The sequence below is a fragment of the Elephantulus edwardii genome, unplaced genomic scaffold, assembly GCF_000299155.1.
Source record: "Elephantulus edwardii isolate Elephantulus edwardi_28Jun2011 unplaced genomic scaffold, EleEdw1.0 scaffold00194, whole genome shotgun sequence".
In the NCBI taxonomy this organism is placed as follows: Eukaryota; Metazoa; Chordata; class Mammalia; order Macroscelidea; family Macroscelididae; genus Elephantulus; species Elephantulus edwardii.
This window is the reverse complement of record NW_006399944.1, coordinates 2,250,734-2,266,160: the sequence shown is the minus strand read 5'-3', so window position 1 is coordinate 2,266,160 and position 15,427 is coordinate 2,250,734. Positions and strand designations below refer to the sequence as shown.

The 15,427-nt window shown below is 37.9% G+C and overlaps 1 protein-coding gene across 1 annotated transcript in view; it reads left to right on the top strand.

The window, feature by feature from the left end:
• The window catches only part of COL12A1 (collagen, type XII, alpha 1), a 146,907-nt gene that overhangs the window by 56,869 nt on the left and 74,611 nt on the right, over nt 1-15,427 (top strand). Inside the window, exons 20-30 of the mRNA XM_006896968.1 lie at nt 611-757; nt 3,292-3,431; nt 4,001-4,130; nt 6,088-6,230; nt 6,513-6,642; nt 8,165-8,301; nt 9,555-9,684; nt 13,611-13,750; nt 13,958-14,090; nt 14,190-14,216; nt 14,504-14,646. Coding sequence (XP_006897030.1) covers nt 611-757; nt 3,292-3,431; nt 4,001-4,130; nt 6,088-6,230; nt 6,513-6,642; nt 8,165-8,301; nt 9,555-9,684; nt 13,611-13,750; nt 13,958-14,090; nt 14,190-14,216; nt 14,504-14,646 — 1,400 coding nt within the window. The remainder of the gene's footprint in view (nt 1-610; nt 758-3,291; nt 3,432-4,000; nt 4,131-6,087; nt 6,231-6,512; nt 6,643-8,164; nt 8,302-9,554; nt 9,685-13,610; nt 13,751-13,957; nt 14,091-14,189; nt 14,217-14,503; nt 14,647-15,427) is intronic.

Below are 15,427 nucleotides of genomic sequence, written 5' to 3'. Positions count from 1 at the left end.
ATTCTAGAACCCTCCCAAAAATGTGCATGCAAGTCACCTTAGCCTCGAGCCTCGTGGTTTTAGGCCAGTGTTCACAAGTTCTCAGTCTTGCCAATGCTGGATTCTTGCCCCTAGTTGTCCAACAAAGTTCTCAGTCTTACTAACATTGGCTCTCCACCCTCAAGCTCCTAACTCATGCCAGGTGCCCAGTTTGGCCATAGGTATTGCTGCCATAGTTGTAGATGGAGCAAGAAGGACTTCCTACATTCTCTTGTTTCTTGTTCAATGGCACCAGAAAATCTGTCTGTCTCTTGATGCTAGCTTACTCAGTTCAAAAGTCAAACTAACCAATTTCCTTGTAAATAGTTGAGACTGGCCAATCCCATTGTGGAATGAGATATAGCCAGTCTCCTTGTGGATAGACTAACATAGCCTATTTGCATATTCCTACCTATCTATATAGCAAAGTCAAATAATGACTAAGAAAAATACAATTGAAAGAAAGAGAAACTCCACAAATATGTTCCAGTTAATGCAGAATACCTAAGGGCGGTCCCTAAAACATTTGTTTCCCTCAATTTGATGTCTTCTCCCCCCCCGAGAATTAATTTGTGTATGTTCAATTTTCAAGGTATTAAAAATGCTGATGAAAGTGAGTTAAAGATGATTGCAACTGATCCTGATGATATCCATGCATACAATGTGGCCGACTTTGACTTTCTCTCTGGGATTGTTGATGACCTCACCACTAACTTGTGTAACAGTGTCAAAGGCCCAGGTATGTTTAATGTAGTTTTTTTCTCATCCTTGAAACTATTGATTCATTGGACCAGATGAGGTTTTGTGGATGGAGGGAGGTGACCTGGTTTATGCATTGTGAATGTTTGGCAGCATCTCTGATCTCTACCCACTGGATCCCAGCAGAATCTCTTGTGGGTTGGAACAACTATAATTATCTTCAGATTTTAACACAATTCCTAGGAGGAGGAGATCAAAATTGTCTAATTCAGCCTCTGCTATTATGATCTGGTGGTCAAGTGCTGAGAAGCTGCTCTGTAATCTCAAAGGCATGCAGTTTGAATCCATCAGGTGTTCTGCAAGAGAAGGATGGGCAGTCTCCTTCCATGTGACTTACTGCCTCTGAAAACTTTTGTAGTGTAGATCTACACTTGTAAAGCTTATTCACTCGTTGTGATCACTAAGTTGCTTTTGTTTGATAAAGTTTGATGCCATTTTTGATTTTCTAATTTGAGTTAGAATCAGAGATAAATTTTATACCGGATTTTTCATGCTTCAGTTATAAATAATACAACAGGATACTTAATACTTGTCATTCCTAATATAAAGATTCCAACTTTAGAGTTTGGACTTTTAAAAAGAACTTTAAAACAGAGATTATTCTCTCTTCACCTGTAAAAAAAATTTAGATTTGGAGAAATTAAATTACTTATTTAGGGCCAAGAGGGTTAAGGTTATTTTCAGACTTTTTGAAAATTGTATTATAAAAATTATATAATTGAATTTTTTTGTTTTGTTTAAGAATTGAATTTGTAATGACAAAGCTTTGGGTGTTATCCTTTATTGAGGTCACAGGATGGAATATGAGAAATATAAAAACTGAAGAATTTTGAAAAATTTGATAAAAATTATGGTTTTTATTATATGAGGACCATAAATATTTTAAATACGCACACATCAAAAATTTAAACACATGCACATTATGATAAAGACTGTTATTAATTTATCTGTTTATTAGGCTTTAGAGTAAGTCTGATTTTGGAAATGGAATGAATATGACATATAATGTAGTAAGAATAGTTCAAGTGCATCGAGTCATGGGAATACATTTATTCTGTTCTTCCTTCTTAAATTTATCTTCCAAACATTTAGAGATTTTGTTTTTGGATTTTGGAAAATAGACAGACATTTTCTCTGGAGAAATAGATCAGGCAGACAACCAACCAGACTTTGTAAGCTTCTGACTCTGTGTTAGCGGAAAGAGTTGTTTGTAACTTTATTTAGTTGGAGAGAACTTTAAGTATGGATGAAATATCTTTTATCTGTTTTCTTTCTTTCTTTTTTTTGTGAGAAAAACTTTTATTTAGAATAAGCCAGCTGGACTCAAAATTGATCCCAATTTTGTTGGCAACATCTAAAGCATCATAGTCAGGAGCAAGTTGAACATAGGCCTTCTTCTCTCCATCAGGCCTAATCAAAGTGTTGACCTTAGCCACATCAATGTCATAGAGCTTCTTTACAGCTTGTTTAATTTGGTGCTTGTTGGCCTTGACATCCACAGTGAACACAAGTGTGTTGTTATCTGTTTTCCTTTATTTATTTTTTAAAAAAAATTGGTTATGTATTAGTTGCACTTACACTAGTTTCCCTGATAGTAAAATTGCTTGGTAATTTTGTAGGCTTGATTCTGGCCCAAATACAATAAATTTTAGGACACTAAAAATAGAAATACTTTCCCCAGTTTTGGATTAGAAAAAAAAGAACAAAAGAGTTTATATGAGAATGAGATACCATGTGGATGACAACATTGGATTGGCTCGTAACTCTTTAAACTATTACTTAGCACATCTTTCTAATGATTTTATTGAGTTTAATGTTTCTATTTTTATTAATATTTATTCCAGATATTGTTTTACATTTGTTATTTTGTCTATACTTATCCACAGAGAGCAAAATCACTGCCTGCAAAGTAGGTCAAATTTTCATTTACTTATTTTCACCTTTCAAATTTTAGCTTCTTACCACTGAACTAGGTCTACCAAGAAAACAAGGTTTGGAGAAGAAATGAATTCTGTCTCATAAAATATAATTTTTCCTGGAGATAAAACATGAATATAAATAGAAATGATAATGCAGATGATCAACTTGCTTGGTGTCACCATGATAGTGACCATGGATTGTCAGAACTCAAATGCTTATTTATTGATTATGTTTACATGTTTAGAAGGATAACCTCAAAGTTTTAAGCCAAAGTGACATAGTGCATATTGTGTTGTTCTGCTAACCGAAGGGTCAGTGGTTCAAATCCACCAACCTCTCATCAGGAGAAAGATGTCTTCTCAGTAAGTATTTGCAGCCTTGGAAACCTAATGAAAGAACACTATGAGACAGAATCAACTCAAAGCCAGTGGACATGTATCAGCTAAGCAAGTGAAAGAAAATCTACAAAATGGAATAGAAAAAAGTCATGCTGTTTTGAAGTAATTTTAAATTTCATAGTATCCTTACAATAATAAAAGTCTATACACTTAATTCTTACATATGGAAATGTATGTGCTTTATTTTCATGTGTAGGTGACCTGGAAGCACCATCAAATCTAGTTATTTCTGAGCGGACCCACCGATCCCTGAGAGTGAGCTGGACACCTCCTTCTGACAGTGTGGATAGATATAAGGTGGAATATTACCCAGTTTCTGGTGGGAAACGTCAAGAAGTGAGTAGACAATGCCTATAATTTTTTCTTCTCTATGTTCAAATTGAGTCCTTATTTGGGTTCTGAAGAAAATGTTACATTTGAAGGATGAAAGGGCTTTGGGAAGAGATAGAAATGAGTGAAGAATTGTTTTCTAATCCTAGCCAGATATGCATTTCCACTTGGACTTAATTAAAGATAAAGAGCCTTGCTTAAATTTTATGGGTTTATAAAAACTGCAGAAAATCAATATGACTTTTGATTGCATTTTAGTTACAGGATGTTTTATTTATTCATGAGTTTATAGTAGGATCACAGAATTGGAAGGGAACTTTAAGGATGATCTAGTTTCGCCCACTTATTTTGCAAATAAGGAAATATCATTTGAGAGAATAAATTATGTGAGTTATACAAGATTTCATTGTAATCTACTAGCTTTCAATAGAGAAGACAGTGGCCTCATTGAAAGACAATTTCTGGGTTCACTTAAGTGAAAAAGTTTTTAAGTAAAAAAAAAGTTTTTAAGTACAGTGGATAAAGGGAAAGTGATTATAAGTTTTCATTAATTTTTTGGCTTTTCCTCCCTTTAGTTTTATGTAAGCAGACTAGAAACTAGCACAGTGCTGAAAGATCTGAAGCCTGAAACGGAGTATGTTGTTAATGTGTATTCTGTGGTAGAAGATGAATATAGTGAGCCCCTGAAGGGCACAGAAAAAACTTGTGAGTCAGATTTCTTTTTTTAAAAATGAAAACCTCCTCATTGTCTTGTTTTCTAAGATAAAGTCGTTAACAGCCCATATGGGATATTTGCTGACTTTCATAATAATTTCTTTGCTGTTCCACGAACATTTCCCAAATACTTTCTGTGCACGCACTCCATCAGCACTTGGAAATTTTCTGCTTTTACTAGTTGCTCCTGCCCTCTTCGGACCCACTGGTGGAATAGGTGGAACTGGTTACCAGCCTCAATGTATAGGGGAAATATTATTATTTTTTTATCACTGTTATGATTTATTGAGTGACTATTAATAGAAATACTTATATGGCATTATATGCCATTCTTTAGCCTAAATAACAAGGATTATAAAGCTTCTTGGATTAAATAGGACACAAATATCTTATTACTCAGAAAGTTCAATACTAAATTTTAGTTTCAGCCATTTTGGATCTTCTATGAGTTAGTAACCTTTCAATATATATGGGCTTTATTTCTAGGTTTTTATTTCAGATACACACACTTTGCATTTATAACTGTTTAGAAGTTCATTACTATCACAATCTCAACTTTGACTAATCTACTGGATTAGTCAAAGTTGAGATTGTGATGACATACATACATACATACACACCCAGGCTTATTACTGATTTCTTACAACCTGCCTCCAAAATCTAAAATTAAAGGGGAAATATTCTTAATAAGTTTATTTACTTCTTAGGATTTTGAGGCCTTTTGTTTTCAATAATATTTCTTAAGGAGAAAATACACCCTTCTGGAGAAATAATATTTTAAACTTGACTCTGGCTGATATATAATAACATTTTATTGAGGGCCAAACATTTCAAGGGTAAGATACCAGGAAGTATCCTGTGAGGAGTGAACCCCATCTTCAGTGGAGCTGTGTACAGACAAGCTATTCTAGTTTTGCCAATGGCTGGATTTCCCTGTTGGCAGGGATAGTCCTCCTTTTCTTTCTGGGTTTGGGCTCTGGCCTTTACTCTAATGGCTTTGATATTGAGCCTTGTGGGGAGATAGTCTTAACCTCTAGTTCTAATAGAATTTCCAAGGCCATATGAAAACAGTCCATCTTTCTGCTTCTTGACTTGGGACTGTCTGGGAAAAAGAGGCTACTTTTAAGAGAAAAGAGGGAGTGTTACTCTCTCCAGGATGAGACTGGATTCCATTTACTCATGGCTTAGGACCTTAGTAACAACCACAGGAGACTAAAGATATAAGTTTTAGTCCTTAAAACTTTAAGCTCAATCTTAGATTTTAAAATAGAAAACTGTATGAGAATTAACCCATGTAGCTTCTAGTTGTTGTTATTGTGCACTGTTAAGTCAGAATTGACCCATAATTGATCCTCCAGTAGGTTTTTAGAGGCAGTAAATTACATGGCAAGAGACTGGCCATTTTTCTCCCAGGGAACAGCTGGTGGATTTGAACTGCATACTAATGCCTTGGCAGCTCAAGTCTTTATGACGGAGAAGAGTGTAAAACTTATTTTTAAAAGCTCATGGGTCTCCTAAGTTCTTTTGTAATGCATGGTGCTCCTATTTTTAAAAAAGTTAGCAAGCTGAAATAAGTACTCTGTGGATAACTAGGGAATGAAGTTCAGTGATTGAAAATAGCTTACAGACATTCAAGAAAGAAATGAAGCTGCTAAGTATACTGACTTTCAGACAGACTTACTGGATTACCATTTAACATTTAAAACTTAAAATTTCTCCTTTAATGAATGATAAGGTGGCCCTGAACAGTGGAATGAGAGTTTTTAGGGGAAAGAATTATATCAACAGTAACTGACTTCCCCCCCAGCCCCCAGCAGCCTGTTGCTATGCCATTAGAGTCCCCTATTCTCTGTTTAGTATATGCAAATAGCAATACTTGAATAGAAGACAAAAGTCACTGGGTGGAACGACATGAACTTGATTTATGCCTGCTTTTATCTTCTGGTAGTGCCGGTCCCTGTAGTCAGCCTGAACATTTACGATGTGGGGCCCACCGTCATGCATGTACAGTGGCAGCCTGTAGGGGGAGCTACTGGCTACACCTTGTCCTATGAACCCATCAACGCCACGGAGCCAACGAAAGCCAAAGAGGTGGGAAAGACGTGTTCTTCATCTCCGAGTTTTCCTGAAACTACTTACAAGTTATTTTGTAACTTAACCCCTGCAACAATAGAAACTAGATTTGCAATCTGTGATACGTTTTTAGAAAGCACTGATATGAAAAAGGAAATGCAATACTTACCAGTGGTTACAAATAGTGGTACAAATACTAATAGGCTTCAGTAGACTATGCCGCATACGTGGGAGTAGGTAGTTTGAGTGCATGTTCCTCTGCATGTTGTGAGCCAACACTTGGTGTGTCTCCATTTGCAGATGCGTGTGGGACCTTCAGTGAATGACGTGCAGCTGTCTGACCTCATCCCTAACACTGAGTATGCAGTGACTGTGCAGGCTGCCCTGTACGACCTCACCAGTGAGCCTGCCACTGCCCAGGGAGTCACCTGTGAGTTACCGCCACTTCCTCGACCTGCTTGTGACTGTAAATAGAACACTCACCAGAGGTTACCTCCACCACACGCTGAAACTCTTGTGGTTTGCACGTTGCTATAAGCGTGCATTTTCCAGCTCTTTTTGGTTTCAAACTCGTTTTCTAGCATCTTACATGGTGTGGTGCTTTCCCCACCTCCAGAAATAACAATAATTACAGTTAGAACTTTTGACTTACGTGGAGGGTAGTTTGGAGAGGTGGATAATGCTGAAATCAATGCCTTCGCTTACATTTGGTGAGCCCCAGCTCACAAGTTGGAAGTTAACCTTAACGGGGAGTAAATGGGACTGAGGAGACAGACACTTCATGGGGCAGATATGAGAAATAGCCCCTGTGGTGGTAGCTGTAAATATGAATCCTTTGATTATGAAATAAACATTTATTGGTCATCTTGGATGGGCTAGGCCCAGAGTGGAGCTGATGGCTTTGTGAAAATGGGAACTGGGGTGGATGGAAAGAATGAGAATTCAGCCAGGGATAGAGAGATGTAGATCTGAGTGTACAGGAAGTGAGGACTTGAGAATCACAGGAGTATGGAAGGCTGACACTTGGATTTGGCCGTAAACTTGGACATGGACTGCACCAACAGAAAAAAGTAGGCTTTAGGATTTTAGAGAGAAGCAGAGTAGTAAACAAAATGGAACCATGGGATCACAAAATGTGGACGTAGTGGTAGAGAGTCAATGAGAGTCAAAATGAGACAGAAAGAAAATGGGTCCAACTGGGAGCAAGCATGAGAGAGATACTCTTTCATATTCACATAACAAGAGAAAAGCTCTCTTTTTAAAAGCTCTCTAGTAAAATTAAGTTTGACTAGGCAAAAATGTGTCATATGGATTTTTTCTTGGGGGTTTTCTGACCCGTTTATTGGATGTCTTCTCTTAACATCCTCCTTCTATGTTGTATTTTTCAATCACACTCATAGGGCAGTGTAACTCTTTATTTTCTTTTCTATGCTTTACTCTCGCATTACTGTCAGGCTGCAATTGATTCATAGCTGACCCATCAGTGAGTTTTAAAAGCTGTAAATTGTACTAGGGGCAATTGCTTATTTTTCTTCTGATGAGCAGCTGGTGAATTCGAATTGCCTAACTTTGGGTTGGCAGCATACTTCCTTATTCACTAAGCCACGACAGTGTCCTATCTTAAAAGATTTAGTTATTTAATGTCACAAGCGGTGTCCACTTACTCAGGAGAGCTGAGTAGCAAATAGCAATTTATTTAAATAGAATAGAAGAAGGTTAAGATGTTATAGTACTGATGATCAAAGTTTAAAGTTATCTTATTTTTCCAAAGCCTTTGTAAGCAGAGTTCAGCTAACTCTCATATAATGATGGCAATTAAAAAAAAAAACAACCAACTTATTTTGCTGCTCACATTTATGTTTTCTTACAATGACTTCATGAAAGTTTGAATGAATGGTTTAGAGCTGGTGGTTCATTACTACATCTGAGTCTAATTTCTCGTGCTTCCTTAGTACCACTCCCCAGTCCTCGAGATTTGAAACTCAGAGATGTGACTCATAGCACCATGAATGTCTTTTGGGAACCTGCACCTGGGAAAGTGCGTAAATACATCATTAGATACAAAACACCGGAAGAAGATGTCAAAGAGGTAGGCTGGGGATTAGAATGAATTTGGAAATGTTTATTTTCCTTGAGAATTAAGCAAAAAACCTGTTTGCATACTTGTCACTTTATTAATGTAAGTGTTGAAAACTTTTGTGATTAGTAATGCACTTTTTTGAAAGTGTAATATATTGTCCTATGTTGTTATTTGATATGGATCTTGACAAGATCACCCCTTAGCAGATAAGGAGTTATAGGATCTAAATGATATGTTCTTCTTACTCAGACAGATGTCTCATATGGTGCCCTGCATTCTGTGGATTGCTAAAAAATTACTCAGACCATAACAATGTTTCTAAAAATAAAAGGCAGGGAAGCAATTCAGAAAGAAGAGGCAGAATCTGTTAGAGAATAAGATGACAGGACAGACAGTTGCGCAAGACAGATAGGAAGGATGGATATGCTGTTAAGAATATGTCCTTGTGGTAAAGAACTTCTTAAATTATGATACTGAGATAGAGAGTTGTTTCCATAACAACCAGATTCAAAATGGAAGAAAATGGAGGATGATATAATAGCTAGTGAAATAGAAATTTATGTGTTTTTGGAGTGGTGTTAGTATGTCAGAAGCATTGTGGCACATAGAAGTTGCTTCTCCAAGCACAGTTAACTGTTTCTGCTGGTCATTTGTGCATATACAACAACCCCTTTGTATCTGTGCACATGCATCCCCCTCTCTGTGGGTTTCAGTTTCAAAGGGATTTCACTGTCCATAGGCCCCTGCAGAGTTCTTGTGTAGAACACATAATCTAATGCACAGGAGAACATGTCTGAAGAAACCAGGCAGTGAGAAAAAAGGAAGCAGGTGAAAATTGTTTGCTTGCCTGACTCTGTAGGTAGCAATTATTTACCAGACAATTATGCCAGGTTTGAGCACAAAAATGGTTTTCACTTTGGAAGCTTTTAAACTTTATCTAGTTCTTGGATTCTTCTACAAGTTGAGAAGCACTGCTTTGTACTATTATTTTTTTAAGGACAATTTTATGGTTTGGTGCCTGAAAACAAAAACTTCAAAAACTCCATACAAGTTCATGTCAAGTCAAATCTTATGGATATATAAACAGAATATAGCAACCCTGTAGGATTCCCGAGGAAAGGCTGGTGACCTTGAACTGCCAAACTTTTGGATGATTAGCCAAGAAACATTTAACTACTGTGCCACTTGTGATGCTTAAACGGTGGAGAGATGTCAGAAGTAAGCCCTTTGTAAAAGGAGTTCCACTGCTGTCTTTATTATAGGTAGAGGTGGACAGATCAAGGACCAGCGTCCCCCTCAGAGACCTCTTTTCACAAACCCTGTACACAGTCAGCGTTTCTGCGGTGTATGATGAGGGGGAGTCGCCCCCAGCAAGTGCTCAAGATACTACCAGTGAGTTGTATTATGCTTTACTGACAGTTGGGGAATAGCACTTTACATGCTTGTATATTTGGGGAGTAAGTAAGAGGGTTATCTTATATCTCCCTGCCTTTAGATCTATATATCTATATCTATCTGTATCGATCTATATGTATCTATTTACATTTGCTAATGTTTGGCTTCATAAACAATTAAAATCACCCACATGAACACTTGGTGGGTGATTTTAATCTGCAGCCCTTAGGCCTGGTTTTGTCTTTGGTCAAACATTTTTCCAAGTGGTATAGCACTGGTCTGTCCATTTGCTGTATGGAGGTAACTTGTGGTTGCTGTGATACTAAACACTGTGACACTGATGTGTCAACTGTGTTAATGGTTACCCATGGCGGACAGTGTTTGGTGGAGCTTCCCGATTAAAACAAGCTTGGAAGCAGGAATGGCATCCACTTCCAAAATAGCTTGCCTCCGAAAAGTTGAAGACATGATGAAAGTTATACAAGTGTTCAGGTCTTTTGTTCATAGGGTCGTTATGAGTCATCTACAACTCGACAGCACTTAACAACAACGTTTGGCTTCATAGGTGCTTTTCACTTGTTTTCTATGGAACAAAGTATCCCATCTTCTATATTTTTATCTGCTCCTTACCTAAATATTTTCTATCCTACTTCATTATAGATATTATTAATTCATGTTCTAGATAGTTAACAGGGAGTGTGTGTGTGTGTGTACACGGAGTGTTGAGAAAGCATATTTTTGATGCCTGATGGAAATTTTCTTTAGAAAAATGGGCACTTGTTGTTAATTTTTTGAACTCTTGCTTCTGTGTAAAGTGCTGTCAAGAGTGCTAAAATACAAGCATCTTTGCATCCTCAGCAGTTCCTGAGTTAATGACGGTGGTTACTATATGCCTTCAAGTCAGAACTGACTCCTAGCTGACACTGTGATTGCCCATCTTTCTTCCACAGAGCATTTGGTGCATTCGAACTGTCTGCCTTTGAGTTGGCGTTGCAACTCCTTACTCAGTAGGCCATCAGCACTACCTCCTCCTTTAGTGGTGGAGATATGGAAAATTATTTTTAATACATGAATACCTGACACCTTGAGTGGGAGGGCTGGCAAATGGCTTTCAGCTTGTGGACTGCGGGATCTCAGAGGAAGGGGAGGACAGCCACAGGGGTGCACGGGCAGGGAGTGGCAGAGGCGGTGGCAGAGCTTGCTGGGTCCTCCTTCACTGCTCCACTCTATTTCATCGTCAATGGATGCTGGTTCCTCCCCCTCTCCTGTAGTTTTTCTACTACTTAGCCCAGTTGCATTCCTGACAATCTTTATCTGCCTACTCCAAGTTCTCTTTTTCCTTCATGAAGCTGCTGGTGCTTGCTAGCTAGCGGTACTTGTCTGGAACGTTTATCTGCTATTCTGAAACTTGCCCTCCAGAGGCTCACGAGCATCTTCTTTAGTGCCAGTTGTCTATATCAGGTCAAGAATCTTGCCATCTAACCTGTCCCCTAACTTTAGGCATTTTCACATCACCATTCTCAATTCTATTATTTTCTCACTTAGTGATTTCTTTTTTTTATTTTATTGTGTCTTTTTTTTCTATAATTATATTTTATTAATTTTCATAAACATTTACAGAGATTTTGGGCTTCCACTCATTCATTGCTGCACCATTCTCTCTACCCTCCTCCCAGTTTGTTCTTGTCCAAATGCCACAGTGCTTGTCAAAGCCAGTTGATTAATCTTCTTTGTCAGTGTATCCTTTGCCATTCCCTATCACTCCTCCCTGAGAGAGACTTCACCCTGAGTCATAAGGAAAAGGGGACGGCGTATTCTCTTAGCTACTTCCTGCTGAAAAGGGACGCTGTGGGTTTCAGGGTGAAGATCTTCTCTCACTACTCTAAAGGGCCCCTTTGGCAGTAGGAAGCACATAGACTATTATGGAGACTGATTTTGGAATTTAGATGTACTCTTATTGATTGTGCTTGGCCATACATGTTCACATCCTTGAAGATGTATCATGGGGGTGTTGCAACCTAGAAGACACAAATTTGACTAACAAGTTATAAGTACATGAGTCAAAAATTATGGAAAAGTAAAAGAAAAGATTCTTTCATTGTTCCACAACCACCCCTCCCCCCAGGTCCCCTCCACCATGCAGCCCTCGCTCTAGACTCCTGTGATGGCAGAAACACCCAGTTATATATCTCTTTTAAACAGTTCCCTCCCTCCTCCGCCTCAGTGCAGCACACATCATTGAACCCATCTTACTCAGTCTCTCCCCAACCCCAAGGACAGTCCCATTCTACAACCTCACTTGTGATTTCAGTAACATTTTGGACATGATTTCTACCTAGAAAGTATGTCATTAGAGGTAAGAATTGGTGCATAAATATATATGCATCCACTTGCCTTTGGGCTGTCAGTGCAGCTCCTTACCACAAGGCCACCCGAGCGCCCGTTTTCCCAGCAGGCCATTTAATTGTAATGATTAAAACAAATATTTGCTAGCTGTGTAGTTGTAGTTGGCTTTTGGCAGTGGAAGCTTTGGGCTGGTGCCAGATGTTCCAGATTGCTGGGGCTGAAATCATCCATAGCACCTGGTCAGTGAAGAGCTGTTGGGATTTCAGCGGTAATCAACACTTTCAGCTTTGTCTTCTAATTTATTTAGAGTTAGTGCAGTCAGTTTAGTGTTGTGTTTAAGATTAGAGCTGTATAGGGGGAAAACGGTGTACTTAGATCACTCTATTTTCAAGGTTTCCTTCCTGTGATAAAATTCCTAGGTTGGAATCAGTGTGTGTTTAGGCACATATGTTGCAATGAATTGGAACAGGCAATGAAAAGATAATATTTGCAATAATTTTGAAAAACACTACATAGCATGGGAGAGACTGGAGAGTATGATTACAAGTGAACTAACTCAGTCTCATAAGGATAAATACCGCATAAGGTCATTATTGTAAAAATTGAAGGAAAACTAGTAAGATGTGTATGAAAGTCCTAGAAGGGGAAAGGGGGAGAAAGCAGGGGAGGCTGAGGGTGGGCAGAAGGAGAGGGTGAAGGAATTAGGGATCATCCAGTGGGGACCTGAAAAGAGAGGATATTGGTGGGCATAGATCAATGGTTGTTAATTTTGTAAAATAAAGTGTATGGGGATGATTGTATGAAACACAACATGAATGAAAGAATGTGTGAAACACGATGTACACAGTTTGTATGCAAACAAATATAAAATAAAGTGAGAAAATAGAAAACAACAATAAAATAAATTAAAAAAGTAATGCTTCTTCTCTTTAAAGTGAAGTAGACATTCTTATTTTTAAATGACAGTGATGTGTATTGTTTTGTTAATTAAAAATCAAACCATTTCCTTTTCTGTATCAAAAAAATGAATTCTGAAAGTGAACAAACAAATAAATAACTCTGAGCATCATTTTAAATTTGCAGTGTAGTTTATGTAGTTTAGGTAAGGAACATATAACCTCTTAATCTAAAGTTCATATATCTCTTTGGGGCCATTGATGAACTTGACTAGGTCCGTGAACCTTCCGATGTTGTCGGAGTTTGTGTTGTGTGCTTATATGAATTGTTCCATGAAAGAGTGCATGATTTTTAGGAAATCCTCAAAAAAGCTTTGAGACACAAAAAGGTTAGAAAACACTAAGAGAAATACTATTACTATAGGGGTCTCTTTAAAAAAAATCACTATTTTAGTGGAAACAATATTTGGATATAAACATTATATTCATTAAATGCTGTATAGAGTTCAGAACTCTGTCTTGTATTTATTTTTCAAATGAACAGAAGGGGTAAGATGTTTGATTCTTTGCAGTGCATTTGATCAGTTTTCAAGTATTCATTGAAATAAAATGAGTTTTATTAGATTGTGTCAAAGTTTTGTCCGCATTAGAAAACTTAGTCCTGCTGTTTGCTCATGATAGGACATGTGCCAGCACCAACCAATCTAAGGATTACTGAAGTTACACCAGAGAGTTTCAGAGGAACTTGGGATCATGGGGCTTCTGACGTGTCTCTCTACAGAATAACCTGGGCGCCTTTTGGAAGTCCTGATAAGATGGAGGTAGCATTAATTCTTTTTGTTACTTTTTTTTTTTTAAGTGCCCTATTTCATGATAAGAATTTGTGTTTGAAATATCTCTTGCCAGATCAGCAACTAATGCAAGAGAGCCATGTGGCTAAGTGATTTCAGCAAAGTCAGCCACTTTGTTGTGTATGATTAATGGATTTTTTTGTCACTAAGGTTTTATTAAATGTCTCTTTCCCCTAGACCATTTTAAATGGAGATGAAAATACTTTGGTGTTTGAAAATCTCAACCCAAACTCTCTCTACGAAGTTTCAGTAACTGCCATCTATCCTGATGAGTCTGAAAGTGATGACCTGACTGGCAGTGAGCGCACACGTAGGTTCTGAGCTCTCAAACCAGAGAACTATAATTTTAAAGAGTTATTTTTTTAAATAGAGCTATAGTAATGTTTCCTCGAATTCTGCTTTCTTTTAGTGCGTTTGGTACCCTTAACTACACAAGGTAAGAATTTAGCTTGCTGAGCTATAGAAATGGATACATAGTAAATGAAATAAGTGAAAACTACAATAAAGTGATCTATAGAGAACAGGCTTTTAAAAAAAATTGTCAGTCTTGGAATCAACTCATGGGCAATGGGTGGTACCTTTATGATGGGGTCAAATTTAGTTTTAAACTGAGAAGTATATAACTTTATTGATTTCCTTAGGGTATTTTTGTTTACACACACACATCTGTATTTTCTGAGGGATTATTCCATGTGCTTACTGGGTTTTTCAATAATTTTTCAGCTCCAAAAAGTGGCCCGCGAAACCTTCAGGTCTACAATGCAACATCTAACAGCCTGACTGTTAAGTGGGATCCTGCTAGTGGCCGAGTGCAGAAGTACAGGGTCACTTACCAGCCTTCAACAGGGGATGGCAATGAACAAACGGTAATTTATTTTGTAAAAAATGATAACCAGGACTTCTTTCCTTTCTTCTTCAAACTCCATTGACTTCTGATGGAAATATTTACCCATTTCTATCTAAGATGGTCTGACTCATCGGGACTCTGTTGTTATGTGGCATCAAGTTGGAACCAACTCATAGCTGACCCGTTAGTGGGTTTTCAGAGACTGTTAATTGCACGGAAGGAGATTGCCCATGTTCCCTCTGGGGAGCACTTGGTGGGTTCAGATTGTGTGCATTTGGGTTGGCAATGCAGCTTCTCACTCCTGAGCCACTCTTGTGTACCATCAATGGACTCATAGTTGACCCTCCAGTGGGTTTTCAGAGGCAGTTCATCACCTGGGAGGAGATTTCACACCTTTCTCCTCAGAACAGCTGGTGGATTCAAATCTTGCAGTGCAACTCCTTAGCCCTAAGAGCTCATGTAGGTTAGAGTAAAACTTCCCACAGGGCATCCAAGGCCATAAATCTTAATGGAAGCTAACTGCCTCATCTCTTTCCTATGTGGGAGCTTGTGATTGCCAGCCATTGAAGTGAAATTTATTTTTTTAAAAACTCCATATTTACTTTATTGGATGGAACCATTAGACTCTTTTTTTTAGAGGTTCTAATAGTGGCACAAATCAAGTTACAGAGGTAAGGTGGTTCCATTGCTATCCTTACTCTAACTTAATTATTTTTTTTAATTTAAATTTGTTATTAATTTCAGTGAAAATTTACAGAGGCTTTGGATTTCCATTCATTCATTGTTGTAGATTTGTCCCC